Below are 20,175 nucleotides of genomic sequence, written 5' to 3' on the forward strand. Positions count from 1 at the left end.
TGGCTCTGCCTGCGCGGTCCTTGGGGCTCAGCCCTGCGGGGGGCGGGACGGGGCGGGCCGGGGTGGACCCGGCGGCGGCCGACAGCGGCGGCGGGACCGGAGGAGCTGAGCTGAGGTGAGCGGCGGTGGGGAACGGGCCGGGCTCGGGCACCGGCGGTGGTGCGTGGGCCCCACTCGTGCCCGGTAACCGCTTCCCCCAGGAAGCGAGCGGGGCCTGCCCCAAGGGCAGCGCGTTGGGGTACGGGGAGGGGAGGCGCCTCTGTCTCTGCGCTGGGGCGCGGGATGCGGTGCGGGTGCCAGTGCCCCCCGGGGGCTCCGAAGAACGGGTGGGAGGAAGAAGCGCCCCTCAGCCCTTGCGGCACGTTCCGGGGGCAGACGGGGGGGCCGGGACCTGGGCCTGGGGGTCCACGTCGCGTTGGATTTGTCAGTGCGGGAGCCCTGAGAGCATCCGGCCCTGTGCGGGAGCTCGGGCCCGGCGCTCCCGACGCCGAATCCCGCCGGGATCGTGGGTGGCCGCAGGCAGGGCTGGCGCTTGGCCGGAGCCTGCCCCCGCTTGTCCCCGGCTCCTCCCGGGGAGCCTGGAAAGGCGCTGGCGCGGCCGGGCCCCGCTCCGCGGCGGGACCTTGTTTACTCCGGTCCCTGACACGCTCTCGCCGCGGGTCCTGCGCCGCTGCCAGGAGGCCCGAGGAATTTGGCAGCCCCGGAGCAGCTCAGCGGCCGTGCACCGGGCGCCGCGCCCTGGCCTCCTCCCGCAGCACCCGCCCGTCCCCGGGCGCGGGCAGCTCCTTGCGCGTCTGGGTTTGCCGCGGGTGCCGGTGTTGTGCGTGCGGGGCGGCAGCGGGCAGCGTGAGGGGGGCACGGGTTTGCGTGCCCAGGCGGCGCTTGCTGGTGGCGGGGGACAGCAGCAAGGACCAGAGCGGCGCCCGTGTTGGAGAGCCGAGGTTCGCCCCTGCTCCTCTCCCGGTGAACCCAGGGCTGGGTAACGAGGCTGTGCCAGGGACGAGCTGTAGAACTCGGTGCTGTGGTGGCCAGAGCCACGTGCTGATGCTGGGCTCGGTGCTCGAGCTGTGGCGGTGGTCAGGGCCACGCACGGAGCTGGCTCGCTGCGGGGAGCGCTGGGAGCAGGAAGCTGGGCTGCGCGCCCTGCACGACCCAAGCGCACCCGGGCATCCCCCAGCACGCAGAGAGCCAGAGGCACGGTGCCGGCAGAGCCGCGGGCCCAGCCGAGCGCAGCTGCGCTGCGGAGCAGCGGGAGCACTTCCCGGGAGCGCTGAGATCAGCGGGCGCGGCCGGGATTCCTCCGCTCCCGCCGGGGCCGTCTGGCAGCTGATTTACGGTGATGTTATTGCCAGGAGCGCTGCGTTGTCCCAGCAACCGCGATGCAGCCCCCGCTGCAGCCCCTCGCCTGGGTGGGATGGCGCCGGCTCGGTGCTCCCTGCTCGATGTGGGGCAGCCCCAGGTCTGGAAGAGCAGGCTCCTCGCTCCCCTCAGCTTTGCGCTGGACATGGGCTCCCCACGCCCAGCTGCCGGCGGAATGGCCGGTTGTTTACTGGAGTGGAGGGTGTGGGAAGGGGTAAGCGCGCCCTAAGCGCGTTAGCAGATGGGGAGCAAGCAGGCAGCCAAGTTGGATGGAGGCTGCGACGCTCTGCGGTGCGCGCCCGTTAGCTCGGCCTCTCCGGCTTCCTCCCGTGACTCACCCAGGCACGAGTGGGAAGGAGAGGCTGTGTCCCGGGATGCCGTGTGCCTGCCCCTGGCACGCCGCATCCTTGCACGGCTGGCACCGCGAGGGGGGCATGGCGGGGTGTGCCAGGCTGTGCTTCGCTGCACCGGCATGGCCCTTGTGCGCCCGGGCCCCGGCTGCGCCCCGGCCGGCGGCACGCGGGGCGGCTCCGTGGCCTGCCACTGCTGCGGGCAGGCTGGGTCTCGGCGGGCAGCCGCCGGTCAGGCAGCGGCCGGCGCGGTGCGGGGGGCCGGCGGGGCGCGCCGGTGCCGGGGAGCGCGGTGGCGGTGGGACGGGGGCCCCGCGGCGGCAGGGGCTGGGCGTCCGCCCAGGTGAGGCCTCCGCCTGCGCCCGGAGAAGAAAGGGGCTTTTGTCCTCGGGCAGGCGGGGGCCGGGCGGGCAGCGCTGCGCGCGGGGGCTGCTCGGCGGTACCCGAGCCCGACCCCTTGGCATTTGCTGCCTTCACCGCTCCCCACGGAGGGAACAAGCGGCGCGTTCTGCAGGCGCCGGCCGCAGAAGAAAGGGCGCCTTGTCCGCCCCAGCGCGGGGCCGCCGGCCGGGGCAGCCGCGCTCCCGCCCCGCATTCCGGCGGCCGAGCCGGCCGGAGAGGGGCTGCACCGCCGAGGGACGGGCACGGGGACGGCGGGCGTCCGTGGCGCGGTGAGGAGCCAGGTGAGGGGCTCCGGTGGAGGGTGATGCTGGGGGGCTGCTGCCCGTCAGTGCGGGCGTCGGGGAGCAGCCGGATGCCGGGGTCGCTTCCAGGGGTGCCTGTGGAGCGACGGGCGCTGGGTGGAGCGAGTTTGGGCAGCAGGAGTGAGGGTGACCCCCTGAGCACGGGCTGGGGTCCCCCGAGATGCCCACCCAGCTCCGCCAGCACAGCCACGCTGGGAAGGGGTTAACGCCGGTGCAGGATCCCACCCTGGCCCCGCTCCCTTCCTATGCAGCCGCCTGGCCCCTCCTGGCTCTTCCTCCTTCCCGAACACTGTGGCTCGGCTTGGGTGCCAGCGCGGGTCAGGGGCTCGGTGGGGCTCTGGGGTGTCCGGATGCTGGGAAGCGTGGCCCCCCTGCGCCCGGGGGACGCGGGCACCCCACCACGGGGGGTCTCGCTCAGCCCCAGGACGAGGTGGCAGGTAGGGGAAGGCAGGGCCCTGCCTCTGCAGCCAGTGGGCCGCGGGGAGGCGTTCCTGGGGTGCCGCGTCTCCACACCCCCTCGCAGCCGAGCTGCCCCCACCCCGCGTCCCCACGGAGCCCCGGCTGCGGGGCGGGCTCTGTCCCCGCCCGGTGTGCTCCAGCCTCTCATTTTTTCCGCAGTGTGTAACGGCCGCCGCTCGCCCCCGCAGCGCGACGCGGCTCTGGCCGAGCCGGGGGGGTCCCTCGCCCCGCGGGGCTGGCGGTGCCGGGCCGGCGCTGCAGGGAGCCGAGCCCAGGGCTCCCCCCGGCTGTCCCGGCACCGGGGTGCCTCGGGCGGTGGGAGCGCTCCCCGGTTCGGTGCGGCTGCCCCGGCCTTCCCGGGAAGGGTTAAGCCGCGCTCGGCCGGGCCCGGGCGGAAGGGAGGGACGTGGGGAGCAGCAGACGGTAAATTTAGCAACCCCGAAGCTTCGGCTGGGCTGCGACTGTGGCGTGAGCCCCGGGGGGCGGAAATGGTTCCTCCCGGAGCTGCCTCCCGCCTGTGCCTCCCGTGGGCACGGGTGCCAGCGTGCAGGCAGGGACGTGGTGCGCTCAGCTCGGCTCCTGCACCGCGAGGTGCTGCTGCGCTGGGCTGTGCCGGAGCAAAAGGAGGTGTGTGCCTGGGACAGGCCCTTGGTGTGTCAGGGATTAGGCAGATGTTGCTGGGCGCAGCTGGATCCTGTCCTCTTGAGTCCTCATCCATCAGTGGCAATTGGGGTTTGGCTGCCCATCACTCTCCATGTTCAGTGTGTGCGTTTCCTACACCAGTTCCCCAAAACCGAGCCGGTATTCTGGCTCCTTCTGGTGCCATGTCGCGTCCTGATGCTTGGAACACACAGGTTTCCTGGGGGACGGTGGCTCACGCCTCGCCAGGCGGGATGCTCATGGCTGTGGGCAGCTGGGAATGGCAGCTCAGGAGGGCAATCCTCATGGTGGGAAACGCTGGTCTGGGATGGGGTTTGTGAGGCTGCCGCTCAGGCTGCCGCAGGGATGTGCAGCAGGAGTACGGCAGAGCCATGCCCAGCGTGGTCACCTGGATGTGCTCTTTCTTCTGGCAGCAGCCTGTGTCTGAGAGCACCCGGCATCTCCGAGCGGGCACCATGGAGGCACCCAGCAGGACCCCTGCCAGCCCAGCCCGTAGAGTCCAGACCGTCATCCAGGTGAGCACACAGGACCGGGACCACTTCTCCGCCCCAGCCAGCCCTACCACGGGTGGCCAGTGCTGTTCTCTGGCCTCTCCTCATCTCAATCCTATTACGGGATCGGCAGCAAAGCCCATTGAGCTAAGTGGCTGGTATCTTGGATCCTCTTAGATGCAGCCCAAGCCGTGGAGATCTTTTGCTCGCACAGCAGGTCACCTCTGCTCCCTGGAGCAGGCAGCATGGGTGGGATGGAGCCCTCAACTCCTGCATCCCACTGCTGGGCTGTCCTGCAGGCACACAGCTGTGCTGGGCATCGCTCCCTGCACCTGGCCAGGTGGGCAGCGCAGGGGAGCAGGCTGCAGGCATGGGGGTGGTGAGCATCCCTCCCTCTCCTCCTGCAGAGCAGCCCCCTGGACCTGATCGACACAGGCAAGGGACTGAAGGTGCAGACGGAGAAGCCACATCTGGTGAGCTTGGGCAGCGGTCGGCTCAGCACTGCCATCACGCTCCTGCCCCTGGAGGAAGGTGAGTGCTGGCTGCCAGCAGGTCCTCATGGGCACGCTGCCGGTGGTAGGGAAGCTGAGCTGTTCTCTCTGCCGGCAGGGAGGACCACCATTGGCACGGCCACGACAGACATCATCCTGCAGGGCCCTGGGCTGGCTCCCCAGCACTGCTACATTGAGAATGTGGTGGGGACGCTCACCCTGCACCCCTGCGGCAATGCTTGTGCCATTGATGGCGTGCCGGTGCGGCGGCCCACACGCCTCACCCAAGGTAGGGATACTCTGTTCTGCTCTTCCCTGCTCTGGAGCAGGGCCTGGTTCGCGGTCGTCTGCTCTTAGGCATTGGGGTGTTTGTGGATCCATCCTGCACTCGCACATCCCAGCCAGGATGTTCCTGTCTCTTTGGTCTGGGGTGGGGATGTGCCGGATGCTGGCACCGCTGGGGAGCTGATGAGATGAGGAGGGAGAAGGCAAGCGTGCCGGCCCGGGTTTGGTCCCTGCCATTGTGCCCGCTTCCCCGCCAACAGTGGAAGTGCTCAGCCAGGCTTGGGAAGGGGTGAATGGAGAAAACAGCCCGGGTTTCCCTGGGCATCGCTGCCGGTGGCCTTGCACGGTCGGAGGGGCCTGGGCCCTGCTGTGTCCCCCCCGCCGCTCCCGGGGCCCCGCGCCCCCGTTCCCGGGAGGACCCCGCCCGGCGGCGGAGCAGCGCGAGGCCCGGCCCCCTCCGGCCCCGCCCGCCCCCCGCCCCTCCCCGGGGGCGGTGCGCGGCGCTGCCCGGGCGGCGGCGGCGGCGGCTCGGTGAGTGCGGCGGGGCCGTGTCGTGCGTGCCCGCGGCGGGGGGGGGTGTTGGGGGGACCCCACCTCGCCGCCCTGGGGCGGCCGCGGTGCAGCCCGTGCGCCTTCCTCTGCTCCCCTCGGGGAAGGGGAGACCCCGGCGTGGGGGGCGGCCCCTCGGGGGACAATGGGAGCCACGAAGCCGCCTGTGAACGGGCGCGACGGCTCCGGTGCGGCGGGTCCCGGCGGGTCTCGGTGTTGCCGGGTCGGGCTGTGAGAGCCGCGGTCTGCTGGGGTGCGGGCAGGGACCCCGGTTCTCCTGCGGGCAGCAGGCAGGGCGCAGGGCAGGGTCACTGTCTGTGCCTGGCCGCAGCGGGGCGAGCCGCGAGGCCGGCACTCGGGGTGCGGGACGGGGGTACCCCGCTTGGTTGGGGTGATGCACGGCTCTGCCGGTGCCGATGTGCGGGGAGGCTGCAGGTCGCTGGTGCCCTGAGCTGGAGGAGCCGTCGCTCATTGCCGGGCAGGGAGCTGGCATTGCCACCCAGCCGGCGGGATGCTCCTGGGGAGCAGGACTCCTTCCGTCGGCAGCGCTCGGACAAGGCAGCCAGGCCCCCGCAGCCGTTAATCCGCCCGGCATCGCGCTCGCTGGGTGCTCCACAAACCACGTCCCCTCCGGCGAGGGATTTTCGGCTGTCGGCGCGGAGCGAGCCTCTCCCCATGGCTCTGCCGGGTGCTTCAAAGCGGGGTGTGTCTGCAGCGGCACGGAGCCTTCCAGCCGCCCGGCGCTCCCGGCCCCGCGCCCCTGCCCGGCTCCCCGGCGGCTCCCGGCCCCTTCCCCCGAGGGGCTGCGCCTCGGGCCGGGGACAGGAGCTGTCTTGTCTGGGGCTGGCAGCCGCGCAGGCCCTGGAGCATCGCCAGCGCCGCCGCAGCAGCGCGGCCCCGGCGGGGACCCCAGCTGTGCCTGTGCCGGCGACGCGCTGCCTGCCTGCAGCTGCCGGGGAGTGACCTGGATTTCAGCCTCCCCGTAAGCCGCTGCTGACGGCAGGAGCCCGCTCCCCTCCGGGGGATGTGCCTTAGGGCTGGGCAGTGCCCGGCTCCTGCCTCGCCTCTCTCTGGCATCGCTGGGGCCAGCAGCTGAGCCCTGTCCCCTCTCTCTGCAGGGTGCACCATCTGCCTGGGCCAGGCCACCTTCCTCCGGTTCAACCACCCCGCTGAGGCCAAGTGGATGAAGAGCATGATCCCGGCGGGGGGCCGGAGCCCAGCGGCTCTCTACGGGCTGCCAGCAAGTAGGTGCCCAAGCAGGGTGGTGGGGAAGCTGGCCCATGGCACAGCCTGCCCGGCGCGCAGTGCTCTCCAGCCCTGTCCCCCGTGTTTGGGAGCAGGGCTCGCACCTGGGCACAGATGTGCCGGCCGTTGTCTTGGCATGGCAGTTGTGCTGGTGTTTGTTAATGATTAATACCGCCTCGGAAGAGGGTGATGGCGAGGGCAGCGAGGCACAGCCTCTCGCCTCTGGCCAGCCTGGCCATGGCACAGCCATCACCCATCGGCCCACGCTGGGGATGGGTGCGTGGGGCCCCCCGGCTGCCTTGGAGCGGGTGTTTACATGCTGGGGTGGCCACGCGGAGGCTGTGAAGGCCGTTTCCCCGGCTGCAGTCATCTCGCTGGCTGCTTATCTTGCTGTGTCTGCCTGTCTGCGGGGTCGGCAGGACTTGTGCCGGCGCCACGCCTGGTTCCCGGGGATGTTCACATCCCCAGCAGCCATCCCCGGGCTGGTAGCCCTTCTCCCTGCCCCGACCGGCACGACCTGGCACGGAGAGAGGAGCTTGGCAGCCTCGCCGTGCCACGTGTGTGTCGGGAAGGCAGCACACCCCGCAGCTGGGGGACGGGAGGAGGGACGTGGGGAGGTGGCGTGGCCACGGAGCGTGATGCGGCCACGGAGCATCCCGTGTGGGCCCCGCGCGGTCCCTCGGGCACCGGCGGGACCAGGCAGGATCACACAGGCCGTGCTGAGGCACATCTCTCTGAGCACAGAGGCGTTGCCGGCTGCCGTGGGGGAGCCGCTGGGTGCCAGGGGTGACGCAGCCCGGGTGGCACGTTGTCCTGGCCAGGCTCCGTGCCTGCCGCTATTAGCTCGTACCCTGAGTGACAGGCACATCGGTGCCGTGCTGGGAGGACAGGGCAGCCTGGGCAGGGGCACTCAGGCTGGGGGCACAGGAAGGCTGCAGACGACACGGCAATGGGTCTGGATATGCCGCAGGTCCGTGCTCGGTGGCTTTTGGCTGTCCATCTCTGCCCTGTTTCTGGGGTGCCAAAGCGTGCCGGGGATGACCGGTGGGCACCAGTGGCTGGCACAGGCAGCTGCACCCGAGGGAGTGGGGCTGGGAGCTGTGGCAGCGCAGGGATGTCGGGAGCAGGAGCAGGCGGCTGGGCTGTGCTATCAGGTTTCTGTCTCCCTGGTGATGATGGGGCCAGCGGGATACCGGCCTCCTCCCTGGCCTGGCTCCCCAGCCAGAGTGGGAAATGGTGGCAGTGGGGCTGGGGGGAGAGGAGCTGCATCCCAGCACTGGCTCTGCAAGGCTGCATCAAGGGGTGATGCTCTGTGGGATGCCAGCCTGAGCAGGGGCTGTGGGGGGTCTTGCCATGCTGACACCTGCTCCCGTGTCTCCCCACAGAGGCTGAGCCCCTGGTGAATGGTGGCCACCAGCCGCCAGAGCACGGGTGTCCCAGCCACAGCTCCCTCGTCAGCTCCATCGAGAAGGACCTGCAGGACATCATGGACTCGCTGGTGCTGGACGAGCCGGCATCTCCCGCTGGCAAGAAGCCCCCTGCCCGCGGCCGGTCTCCCCTGTCCCCTGTGGTGAATGGGGGTGGGCGCTGCCTCCTGTCCCCCCCACCCAGCCCCGGAGCCACGTCGGGGGGCTCCAGCTATGAGAACTTCTCCCCGCTCTCGTCCCCGGCCAGCAGCGGTGGCTACACCAGCCCCTCGCCCAGCAGCCAGGAGCAGGGCCCAGCCGTGCCACCCCTTGTCCCACTCCGCTCCTCCAGCTACAACCATGCCGTGCAGCCGCCCCCCATGCCTGGCGGGGGGCCTGGCGACCCTTGGCCAGCCGAGCGGCTCGGGGAGCACCGGGCAGGCAGCCCCCGGCCGACCCCCAGAGCGGCCCCGCGGCCACGGGCAGCCCTGCAGGAGCGACCCCCCAGCCCCTTCCGGGAGCCACGGGACCCGCTGGTCCCCGGCCGGCAGCCCCCCAGCAGGGCAGCTGCGGAGACCCGGCTGCAGCCCCCCGAGAGCCCGCGGGCAGCCCGGAGGAACATGGAGAGCATGCGGGAGCTGCCCCCTCTGAGCCCATCCCTGGCGCGCCGCGCCGCCAGCCCCCGCGTGGTCCCCGACGCCCCATCCCCGCAGCCCCGGCTGGGCAGGGACGTGCCCGGCAGCCCCCGCACCCGGCGCAAGGGCCCGGAGGAGCCGCGGGGCACTGGGAGCCCCTCACCCCCGCTGCCGGCAGACACCCCCCAACGCCGTCCCAGCTTCGGCTCCTGCCTGAGCCCTGCGTACGGGCTGGGCTCCACGGCCGTGCCCTCGCCCCGGCAGAGCCCCCGCGCCCCCAGGAAGCCCCTGGGGGACCCCCGGCTGCCAGCAGGGCCGCGGGAGCGCAAGAACAGCATCACCGAGATCAGCGACAACGAGGACGAGCTGCTGGAGTACCACCGGCGGCAGCGGCAGGAGCGGGTGCGGGAGCAGGAGATGGAGCGCCTGGTGAGCCCTGCAGCCGGGGGGACACGGGACCGTGGTTGAGCGTGGGATGCCCTCTTTGCAAATGCCTTTTGGCTTTTGCTGCTTTAAAACCTGGCCCTTGCTCTCAGGGATTTGCCGCAGCTGCCGGCTTATCCGGGGGGATTACGACCAGGAGTGGCCGTCAGTGCATGGCAGCACAAAGCCCCCAGCTCGCAGCAGCCCAGGGACAGCCATGGGTCGGTCGCATGGCTCCGTGGAGCTGCATCTGAAATTGTGGCACTCCTGCCTTTGCAAAACCATTCACATCTCCTCCCGCCCCGCCTGTGCCGTGTCTGGCAGCGACGGTGCTGTGGCTTTGTGGGCATCACGTCTATATTTAGGGTAGATGGAGCTTTTATAGCGCCAGCAGCTGCCTGGGTGGGGTTTGCCCTGTGCATCTGCCGGGGCTGGGGCCGTGCTGGAGCCCTGTTGGCTCAGCCCTGACTCACGCCGGCGCGGGCGGCCTGACTCACTGCCTGGAAATAGCGGAGGTGCTCGGCAGCCACCACTGCCGCCTGGAATTAGTCTGTCCCCAGCTCCCGGTGCATCGTGTGCCTGGCGGTGGGCTGTGGTGGGCTTTGCAATGTCCCCAGCCCAGCATGCGGGCAGGGCAAGGAGCAAGCGCGCATCCCGGCGGCTGCTATCGGCACAGGGTCTTGCGGGCTCTGCCGGTGGCTGTGCCGGGATGGGCACCACGCTGACCGTTCTTCCCTGCAGGAGCGGCAGCGCCTGGAGACCATCCTGAACCTCTGTGCCGAGTACACCAAGACAGACGGCACCGAGCCGGGTGACATGCACCGGCTCCTGGCTGGTGATGCGGATGCTGGCCGGCGGGTGCCCAGGGGTGCCATGGCTCTGGGTCGTGCTGCCGAGGAGCTGCGGCAGAGGGAGAGCCTGGAGAGGTCGGATGAGGAGAACCTGAAGGAGGAGTGCAGCAGCACCGAGAGCACCCACCACGAGGTGAGGGGATGGTTGTGCCGTGCCGTGCCGCACTGTGCTGTGCTGCACCGTGCCAACCTGCCCTCTCTGCAGCACGAGGAGCTGGCGGGCCCCCGGGCCAAGGAGGCACAGCGGCTGGAGGAGGAGCGCGCCAACGTGCTCGGCCGCTTGGACCAGCTCAAGGGCCGCGTCAAGGAGCTGGAGCAGCAGCTGCAGGAGACGTCGCGAGAGGTGAGGGGATGGGGAGCCCTGTTGGGTCCCCCGCTGCTCGCTGGCCAGCACCCAGTGCCATGGGCAGAGCTGGACCTGGCCGGGGCAGCCATCCTGATGTGGCCGTGCCCATCCAGGCAGAGATGGAGCGGGCGCTGCTGCAGGGCGAGCGCGAGTCGGAGGCAGCGCGGCTGCGGCAGGAGCAGGAGGCAGTGCAGCAGCTGCAGGAGAAGCTCTCCAGCCTGGATGCCAGCATCCGGAAGGAGCGGGACAAGGTGAGCCCTGTGGCAGGCTGTGTCGTGCCCTCCTCAGTGCTTGCAGTGGTGCTGTAGGGCTCCGTGCTGCAGTGTTCCCATCTGGACATGTTCTACCGTCCCTGGGCTTTGCAGAGGCATTGAAGAGCATCCGCTCTGGGTTCACATCCTGGGGGGATCTGTTGCTGTCTGCCTGGGACAGGTCCAACAGTGGTGCCAGAGGAGGGCAGGGCTGGCACTCGGGCTGCATTTCGGCTGCCCTCTGTCACACCAGAGGGGTCTCGCAGGGAGGTTTCGTGGTGTGGGGCTTTCCTGGACACCCATTGCCTGCAATGGGCATCACTGATGTGGAGTGGGGTCCTCAGTGCTCCCTGTTCCCTGCCCTTGCTGGTGGGCTCTGTCTTGTGGCCAGTTCCCCCAGTGTGCTGCCCATTGGGGCATCTTCATGTGTGATGGTGGCTGCTGCTGTAGTGTTCGGCTCACTGGAGGTGGGCAGGAAATCGCAGCGGGTGTTTCCTTCGGCTCAGTGGCTGGGGAGGGGTCCTGGCCCCCTCCCCCTGGAGTGGTTTTGGCATCCTTGGTGCAGTTGCTGCTGTGATCTCCAGGCCTGCCTGAAGGCACTGTTGCCGTTTGACCTGGCTACCGGTTGCAGCCATCCTGCAGCCTCGCTGGCAGCGCAGCGTGAGCTGTTCCGTTTGCCTGGGTCCTGCTGGCAGCTCGGTGCTGCCGTGATGCGGCGCTGATGTCCCTGGGGGTCTGTCTGGCCCCGTGTCTGTAGGTGCTCTTTGGTTGCCCATGGCTGGGCAGAGCTGCCGTCGGTGCCTGCCAGCAGTGCCCGTGCGGGGTTTGGGGTTTTTGTCCTGTTTTGGTCTTCCAGCCCTTTGCAGGCATCTTCTGTAGAGTTAGGAGCACAGGCAAACCCAGTGCCGACCTACTGACCTAACCTCCGCCTTCCTAACCAGCCTGCACAGCCTGCACTAACTATTCTCAAGTCTGCCAGCACCTCCTGCCTGAGAGCTCCCAGGCACCCTACAGCCCCTGTCTCGCCCTCCTGTATCCCTGTTCATGGATCCCCCACGTGTCTGTGCTGCCACAGTGTGTGTGTCCCAGTGCCTGACTGCCGTGTGGTGCTGCCAGACCTGCAGGAGGTGATCCCCTACGCCAGCCCTGTGTTGCTCTCTTCCATCGTACTGCTCCTGTGGCTGTGGGAGGGGGGCTGGGGACGTTTCTCCCTCCTCCCAGGTCCAGGAGCAAGTGTCTGCCACTAACTCTGCGTAGCCTGAGCATCTCTGATAGCAGGGTTGGACCTCAGTCTCCTGTCTTCACTGCCATCCTGCAGGCAGCCCTCTCCTCCTGACGGACGGGGGTGGTCCATGGTCCCTCAGCCTCAGTAGCTGGGGATGGGACCTGCTGTGTTTCATTGGCAACAGGTCGGATGGTGAGCACCGAGTAGCAAAGCTGGTTAGTGGTGATTCAGAGTGATCCACTGTGGTGCAGCCGTCTGCAGGAGCGGGATGACTTTATCCATGCTGTCAGCAGTGATATTTTCATGGCCCACAAGTGGGCTTTTGGCATGTGAACGCAAGGCTGAGGTCGAGGGCTGGCCATAACCCCCCTATCACTGCCCAGCCTGGGTCCCCATGGCTGTTCCTCTTGATGCCTCTGTAGATGCCATGATGCTCCTCCCTGCGAGCCTCCTCTTCAGCCGAGCCCCTCTCTAACTCTGCAGCTTCTGCACGGCGCCAACTTGAGAAGTGTTTTCTCTCTTCTCTTTTTTTTTTTTTTTGTTTTCTTTTCTACTTTTTGTTTTGTCTCGTTCTCCCCCGATTCAGGAAAGGGCAAAGGTTGATGCTGAAAGGAAGGAGCTAGAGCAACTCCGGGCGCTTTACCATGAGTCGAAGAGCCACCTTGATAAGTGCCCTGAGTCAATGCGGGAGCAGTTGCGGGAGCAGATGCGAAGGGTCAGTGTCTCCCCCCACCCCTCCCGGACCATGGCCCACCTCCCTGCGCTCCAGCTTAGGCCAGCTCTTCCCTGCCAGCCGGGGCCGCACGGGGAGCATCACACCCGGGCTGGAGGTGGCTGGCACCGGGCTCCGCCGTCCTGGTAAGCTTCCGCTCGCCCAGGCCCGGGGCGCGGTGCTGGCTTGGCAGAGCATCGCCAGGGAGCTGCCGTGCTCCTCTGGACCGGTCCTGCCCCGAAAGGAGGGCAGGCTGGGGAGCCTCGGGGACCGCCGGGTCCTCGTCCCACTGCTTCCAGCTACTTCCTGAGATCGTTTATTTACACGGTGCCGTCAGTTTACATTACCGCCGGTCTGCAGCATTTTTTCCCATTATCTGGTATTTTCCAGTAGTGTCTGACCTTTCCCAGGCCTTGCTGTGCAGTGAACCCTCTTTGCTGCAGCCTGCTTGGGGCAGGCACCCCTGTGCTGGATGTGGGTCCCAGTGTGCAGCAGGCAGGGACAGTTGATGGGTTAGTCCCAGTGTGTGGGAGCCCTTGGTAGCCACCACGCCGGTGGTGCCGTGCCATGCCACGAGAGCGAGCGCTGCCCTGCTCCCAGAGCAGGATGGAGCGCATCCCCATGGTGAGCCTGGTGTGATTTCTGCACGCTGAGCTGGGTGCTGCTGTGTGCTGTCGGTGCTCAAAGGCTGGGAGGATGCTGTTTGTACCGTATGGTGCTCATCCATGAGGGCTCTGCTGGCCATCAGCTGATGATGCAGGGCTGCATGTTGGTGGTTACACCAGCGTATGGTGTTTTGCCGCTTGGCAGGGCATGGTGCTGGCCCGGATGTGGCTCAGTGGGGGCATCTAGCCTCCAGCCATGGCAAGCTCATCCATCGTCGCCTGGGGGTGACAACTCTCAGCTGGTCTGTGCCCAGCACCTCCGTCGCCTTCTCCAGCTGGGTAGAGGTAGCTGGTGTCTCTCCCACATTGCTGGTGCCAAGCAGGAGGGAAAGCTGCCTGCCTGCCTGCCCGCACAGGGCACCTGGGACAGGTTTTGCCGTGGGTTCCTGTTCCTGGCCAGCACCAGCAGGTCGTGGGGGCACGTCAGGAGGTTTCGCTGTGGGATGCGTGTGCAGAGGGAGTGACCCACTGTGCCCTTGTGTGTCTGCAGGAGGCGGAGGTGCTGGAGACCGAGGCCAAGCTGTTTGAGGACCTGGAGTTCCAGCAGCTGGAGCGGGAGAGCCGCCTCGAGGAGGAGCGCGAGGCGCGGGGGCAGCAGCTCCTGCAGAGCCGGGCCGAGTGCCACCGCAGCATCGCCCGCAGGAAGGTAGGGAAGGAGAGGGCAGCGGGTCCAGGCTGTGCCCCGCGGCTCACTGGCAGCCAGCTCATTCCCACTCCCGCTTCCAGGAGCGGGTGGCTGCCCTGGATGCCCAGGCTGCCCAGATCCGGCTGCAGAGTGCCCAGGAGGCCGAGCACCTGGCCAGGGAGAGGAACGGTGTCCTGCAGCTCCTGCAGAAGGTAACGCAGCCATTGGCAGGTCAATGTCTGCTCCCCGGCCCTAGGGGTGCCTGAGGCAGGGAGTGAGGCTGTGCTGGCTCTTGCTGGGGTGCTGGCAGTCGGGGTGGGCTTGGGGGGCCGGGCATGGGGTGCCAGGCTGGTAGGCATCAGCTACCTCTGCTCTCACTGTGCTCAGGAGAAGGAGAAGCTTGTGTCTCTGGAGAGGCGATACCAGCTTGTCACAGGCGGCAGGAGCTTCCCCAAAATGCCTTCAGCTCTCAGAGAGGTAAGTGGAGAGATCGGAGGTGTGGTCCCTAGGGCTGCTCTGCTGCCACCCCAAGCACTGTTGCTCATGCTGGCACAGGGAACTCCTTCCAGTTCATGTCCAAAGGCTTGTAGGTGGGAGTGGGTCACCCCGATGCACCGCTCGTGGTTCTGAACGGGGAGCCGGAGCCACCCGAGCTGCTGCTGCAGAGAAGGGCAGGATGGCCGAGTCCCCTGTGCCTGCCTGCAGCAGGGCTTCTGCTGCTGCCTGTGCCCGCCTTGCCTATGTGATCTTTGCCCTCCAACAGGAGACCCTCCATATCTCAGAGCCTTATGAGCTGTTGGAGGGAGCTAAGCCCCTGAGCCCCCCGCCAGCTGCAGCTGCCTCCTTAGCTTCTCCTGCCGCCCTCTCCTACCCCAGGGCACACGAGGTAACAGACTAACCGCACGTGCCAGCCCGCTCACCCCTGCTCGGCCGAGCCGCCGCCAGACCCCTTGGGTGCACTAACATCACCGTCGGGCTGCAGGGCATCCCCGCGGCACAGCAGCGGCTGCGGTGGCACAGTTGGGCCGTTTCTCCTTCAGCTCTGCAGCCGCTGTGCTCATTAACACTCTCCTGAGCCTGACGCTCGGTTTTTAACCCCGGCGCAGCCCCATGTGGCACAGGCGTCCCTGCACTTTCCCCCTGCCCCTGCTCACCAGCAGCTGGGCTGTTCCTGGGAGCATCCTTTAGGTTCCTGCTAGCCAGAAAAAAGAGCAAATCCCCAGCTTTAGCATGTTCGGTTCAAAAAGGGTGAAGGAAGTAGATCTTAAACTGGCCTAGAACAGGTTGAGTTCTGTGGTGGGGGCCTCATCTGGTGCTAATTCACTGGGGAGAGCTTGCGGCTGGGGACCCCAAGATGTGGGTGATGGGGAACGGCTGAAGGTGCATCGTCAGGGCAGGCTCCATCCCCAGCCTTCACCCAGCAAAGCTGCGCCTAAGGCAGGAGCGAGGCAGCTGGGACACCCAGCCCGGATCGGGCAGCCACAGGCAGGGTGGGCAGCGGGAAAGGGAAGGGAAAAGGAGGGCCGGGCAGGCGGCGGCGGGGCATGTGCATGTGGGGAGATTTGCTCCCGCTTTGCAGTCGGTGCCGTGATGCCAGCGCATGGGTCTAACTCTCCTCCTTCTCCTCCGCTGTGGATTTCTAGGAGTACATGAGGCTGTCTGACGTTTTCAGGTTCTGCAGCAATGCGCACGGCCCCAGCCCGGACACTAAAGCTTCCGCTGCTGCCTCTGCTGCCGCTCAGCGCTCTTTCTTGCTTGCTGTACCTCCTGCAGCTGATGAGGTACCCGCTCCAGAGCATGCTCGGGTTCACTCCCTTGGGTTGCCACCGCATCCCGGGCAGCAACGATGATGCTGCAGAGCACGTGGCCTCCCCGTGTGCCCCGGTGTTCAGAGCCCACCTCTCTCTCGGGCCCGGGGCCGTTCTGGCTGCAGCTGAGCGGGGAGCACAGGCTGGAGTCACCCAGTCGCCTTGCCGGGAGTGCTACTGAGCAGCAATGGATGGGCTGTGCCCTCGGGCGGCAGCAGCAGGGCTGGGAGCGGAGTGGGTGCCCAGCGGGGCGGGAGGGTGGCTGTTTGCCTGTTGGACCCAGTCCCGGCAACCAGTCCCAGGAGAGGAGGGTGCAGAGCGGGCAGGGACAGAGCTGGTGCCCAGCAGCAGCTCCCTGCCTCCCAGGGACATGGCACCCTCTCTTGGGGGCTGGAGCCGCCTGCTCACTCCGCTGTGCCTGTTCGCCCTTGCTCAGAGCCTCTTCTCCCAGTTTAATCTGCTTCTCTCTGCCCAGTATGTGACCGTTGAGCAGCTCTCAGGCATCCTGGGCCACCTCCACCCAGTTGCCGCTTCCCCGCTGGCCTGCGCCCCTCCATCTCCTTCATCTCCTTCAGGCTGCATTACTCCTCCTCCTCTTCCATCTCTCTCTTCTCCTTCCATCTCTGCAGAGGTTTGTGCCCTTTTTCCCTCCCTCTGCCCCTGCGCCCTCCCCGGGAGGTGATGGGGATGTGGGGATTGGGGTGGCAGCGGGGCCTGTCTCCAGCTGCCTGCCCAGTGCCTTGTGCCTGCCTGAGCCTGCAGTGTGGGGCAGGGGGTCTCTGTGCCCTCCTGGCGCTTCCATTGGCTCTTGCAGGCCCTACAAGCAGCCAAGGGGGTCCTGGAGCTGGGGCACTCGGGCAGGGAAGGTGCAGGGTCCTTGGGGTGTGCAGGTCCCATTCTGTGGGTGGTGCAGGTGCAAGCAGGGATGCTCCGACCTCTCTATCTCTGTCTGTCTGTCCCTCTCGCTGCGTTTCGCCCTTTGTCCTTTCTTATGCGGCGTTTCTCTCCAGATGGAGCAGCAGCTGCCGGGGGGCTCCGTGTGGCTCCCGGCTCTCGATTTAGAGAAGTGGTACCAGGAGGTCATGGCTGGCTTTGAGACCTCCTTCTCCTCTGTCTCTCCTCCTTCTTCCCCTCCTCCGCTTCCAGCTAAAGCTCACCTCTCTCTCAAGCCTCTCCAGGTAATCCCAGCTCCCTGCTGCTGGGGCTCAGGCTTTGGGGCTGCTGGCCGCAGCAGGAGCAGGACAGCATGGGGGTATTCCTGCCGGTTCCACATTGCGAGGCAGAGGCAGAACAGACCCGCAGCGGGCAGTACGCCTGGGGCAGGCAGCTACTGCCTCCTCTTGCCTGCACCCCTGCCAAGGTGGCACCCACGCAGGGGCAGGACCTGGGGAGGGGATTCTGAGCCCCGGTGGCAGCTGAGCCGTCTGTCCAGGGGGCTTTTGCAGCCCCCCATGACTCTCACCTTTGTCTCTCCATGCCCAGGTCTATCGTGCCAAGACAGAAGGTGATGCTGGTGTCCTCGCACCTCGGATGAAGAGCGGGACCCCCTCATCCTCACAGCTCAACCTCTCCATGCTGGGGCGCAGCCCCTCGCCCAAGGTACTACTACCAGGGGGAGCCGGCATCGCGTGGCCCCTGGCACGCGGGCTCCTGCGCAGCCTGTGCCAGCCCCTGTCCATCCCCACAGCCCAGCGCCTGCCGTCCTGTCCAGGGCCCCCTGAGCCCGGCGGGCAGCCTGCCCCACAACCTGGCGGCCACACTGCAGGACATCGAGACCAAGCGCCAGCTGGCCCTGCAGCAGAAGGGTGAGCGCCGGTTCCGCGCCCTGGCTCTGTGGCGCGGTGGGACTTTGGGACACTCTTCCCCACCACCGCTCGGGCGACGGAGAGGGGAGCCCGGCCGAAGCGGCGGCGCTCCGGAGGGACGCGGTGCCTCCCTCACGGTCTCTTGCTTTCCCCCCTCTCTCCCTCCTGACCCCTCCACCCGACGGCGTGTCTGCAGCCGAGCCGCTCCCAGCAGAGCCCTTGCAGCCGGGCGAGCTACCAGGTAGAGACGTGGGGCGGCTTGGCCTGCCTCAGGCAGCCCAAAGGCAGCAGCATGGCTGTTTGCTGGCACTGGCTGCCATGTATAGGAGGGGCATGACCAGCCCAGGACCCCAGGTGCCTCCAGGCATCCACTTAGGAACAGCCTTGTGCATCCCAAACTCGCTAATGCTTTGCCCAGCCTGCTGCTGCCAGCCTGGTGCATGTGCCCCCCTTGGCTGCCCGGACCCCCTCCTCCTCCCCAGAGAGGTGTTGCTTGCAGGGAGTAGCGAAGGCTCTCGCCGCCGCACCAACCATCCCTCCCAGCTCCAGCAGTGCCTGCTGTGTCTTCTCCTGCCGGCGCCATCCGCTCACCTGCAGCGGCGCGGTGCTGAGTGCGGAGCGCTCAGTTGTGGTTGTGTTCCTATGGCCCAGGTCAGCAGGTGATCGAGGAGCAGAAGCGGCGGCTGGCAGAGCTGAAGCAGAAAGCGGCCGCTGAGGCTCAGTCCCAGTGGGAAGCCCTGCACGGGCAGCCCCCCTTCCCCACCGCCTTCCCCCGCCTCGTGCATCACTCCATCCTCCACCACCACCGTCCACATGGCGGCGGGCCCCGCGCCGAGGAGCTGGACCACGCGTATGACACCCTCAGCCTGGAGAGCTCGGACAGCATGGAGACCAGCATCTCCACCGGCAACAACTCTGCCTGCTCGCCCGACAACATCTCCAGGTAACCCCGGGGCCCGCTCCTGCGGCCGGAGGAACAGCCTGCTCTGCTGGGCGCACCACCGGCTCGAGCTCCTGCCCGCTGGGACGGCAGCTGCAGCTCTCTTGCAGTGCCAGCGGCATGGAGGGAGGGAAGATCGAGGAGATGGAGAAGATGCTGAAGGAGGCACACGCGGAGAAGTCGCGGCTGATGGAGTCCCGGGTGAGCAGGGGCACCGGTGCCATGGCCAGCCGGGGTGCAGGTCCCCAGTGCTCAGGGCTGAGCGGCTGCGTGTGCCGGCAGGAGCGGGAGATGGAGCTGCGGCGGCAGGCGCTGGAGGACGAGCGCCGGCGCCGGGAGCAGCTGGAGCGGCGGCTGCAGGACGAGACCGCACGGAGGCAGAAGCTGGTGGAGAAGGAGGTCAAGCTGCGCGAGAAGCACTTCTCGCAGGTGCGGGGCGGGTGCCACCTCCAGCGCGGGGTCCCCGCTCCCCACCCGTGTCCGGGGCGGGTATGGCCCTTGTCCCACTGGCAGGCTTTGCAGGGCTCTGCTTTTCCAGGCTCGTCCCCTGACGCGGTACCTCCCCATCCGCAAAGAGGATTTTGACCTGCGGCTGCACATCGAGTCCTCGGGCCACAGCGTGGACACCTGCTACCACGTGATCCTCACAGAGAAGATGTGCAAGGGCTACCTGGTCAAGATGGGCGGCAAGATCAAGTCTTGGAAGAAGCGCTGGTTTGTCTTCGACCGCATGAAGCGCACCCTCTCCTACTATGTGGGTGAGTCCCCGTGCTGCCCTGTGCCCCTCCCCATGCCCCTCCCTGTGTCATCAACTGCACACTGTGATCAACACCGGTTCCCTCTCTTGAGCAGATAAACACGAGACAAAGCTGAAGGGCGTCATCTACTTCCAGGCCATTGAAGAGGTTTACTACGACCACCTCCGCAGTGCTGCAAAGGTGAGAGCTGGGCACCGCTGCTGCCCCAGTGCCCATGGGGACCTCCTCGCATCAACCCCCATTATGCAGACAGGAGGCACTGGGGCACTCATGCTGGGGATGCTCCCAGGCTGATAGAATCATAGGATCCTGGAATGGTTTGGGTTGGAAAGGACCTTAAAGCCCATTCGGTTCCAACCCCTGCCACGGGCAGGGACCCCTTCCACTGGAGCAGCTTGCTCCAAGCCCCTGTGTCCAACCTGGCCTTGAGCACTGCCAGGGATGGGGCAGCCACAGCTTCTCTGGGCACCCTGTGCCAGCGCCTCAGCACCCTCACAGGGAAGAGCTTCTGCCTAATATCCAATCTAAATCTATCATTTTTCACTTAAAGTCATTAGATCCATAATCCATGGCCCCCAAGGCACCTCCTCCCCGGGGTGCCGATGGCAGGAGCCCAGTGCTGGGGCTTATGGGGGAGAGAAAGGGGAGGAGCGCGGTGCTGCTCCGAGGGGGCAGAGCACTGACACCATCCTCTTCCTCCTCTGCAGAGCCCTAACCCCGCGCTCACGTTCTGCGTCAAGACGCACGACCGTCTCTACTACATGGTGGCTCCCTCGGCCGAGGCCATGCGCATCTGGATGGACGTCATCGTCACCGGGGCAGAGGGGTACACGCAGTTCATGAACTGAGGGTGGCGGGTGCTGCGCACCCCAGGTCCACCAGCGTGATGGACTCCTGAGCTCCGCCAGCAGCGGGGATGTCCTGGGGGGCCCGTGCTGTGCCCATGCGCCCATGTCGGGTGCACCAGCATCACCTGCTCAGCCAGGGGAAGAATTGTCGTTTTCTTTTTTAAGTTGACTTTTTAAACACAAGTTTATTGGAAACGTATCAAAGTGCTGAACCATAAAGAGCTGCCAAAGAGCTGCCCGTGCCCGGAGCTTTGTGCCGCAGGGAGGTGCCGGGTTTGGGAGGA

The 20,175-nt window shown here is 67.3% G+C and overlaps 1 protein-coding gene across 11 annotated transcripts; it reads left to right on the forward strand.

Annotated features, from left to right (window-relative positions):
- The first annotated feature begins 39 nt into the window (after positions 1–39).
- PHLDB1 (pleckstrin homology like domain family B member 1) lies at positions 40–20,123 on the forward strand. 11 transcript variants are annotated; one of them, XM_065697122.1, is made up of 26 exons: positions 40–115; positions 3,946–4,047; positions 4,431–4,554; positions 4,633–4,803; positions 6,467–6,592; positions 7,979–9,063; positions 9,799–10,041; positions 10,114–10,251; positions 10,368–10,505; positions 12,317–12,445; positions 13,598–13,753; positions 13,834–13,944; positions 14,120–14,209; positions 14,496–14,618; positions 15,376–15,513; positions 16,016–16,171; positions 16,551–16,718; positions 17,023–17,139; positions 17,228–17,345; positions 17,542–17,586; positions 17,997–18,288; positions 18,396–18,486; positions 18,568–18,714; positions 18,824–19,043; positions 19,138–19,223; positions 19,751–20,123. In XM_065697122.1, exons 2-26 carry the CDS (start codon positions 3,988–3,990, stop codon positions 19,889–19,891), a joined length of 4,413 nt encoding a protein of 1,470 aa, XP_065553194.1. In that variant the 5' UTR covers positions 40–115; positions 3,946–3,987; the 3' UTR covers positions 19,892–20,123. The 11 variants fall into 11 exon arrangements, with proteins under 11 accessions (XP_065553194.1, XP_065553195.1, XP_065553197.1 ...); XM_065697123.1 differs by having other exon boundaries at positions 58–115; positions 3,949–4,047; XM_065697125.1 differs by lacking the exon at positions 40–115 and adding an exon at positions 2,199–2,392.
- The last annotated feature ends 52 nt before the right edge of the window (positions 20,124–20,175 follow it).

Source organism: Lathamus discolor, chromosome 17 (genome assembly GCF_037157495.1).
Source record: "Lathamus discolor isolate bLatDis1 chromosome 17, bLatDis1.hap1, whole genome shotgun sequence".
Taxonomy (NCBI): Eukaryota; Metazoa; Chordata; class Aves; order Psittaciformes; family Psittacidae; genus Lathamus; species Lathamus discolor.

Coding starts and splice junctions, on each gene's coding strand:
- PHLDB1 (XM_065697122.1), top strand. CDS start 3,988: ATGGAGGCACCCAGCAGGACCCCTGCCAGCCCAGCCCGTAGAGTCCAG. Junction 17,346..17,541: donor GCTGGCCCTGCAGCAGAAGG/GTGAGCGCCGGT, acceptor GCGTGTCTGCAG/CCGAGCCGCTCCCAGCAGAG. Junction 18,289..18,395: donor TCGCCCGACAACATCTCCAG/GTAACCCCGGGG, acceptor GCTCTCTTGCAG/TGCCAGCGGCATGGAGGGAG.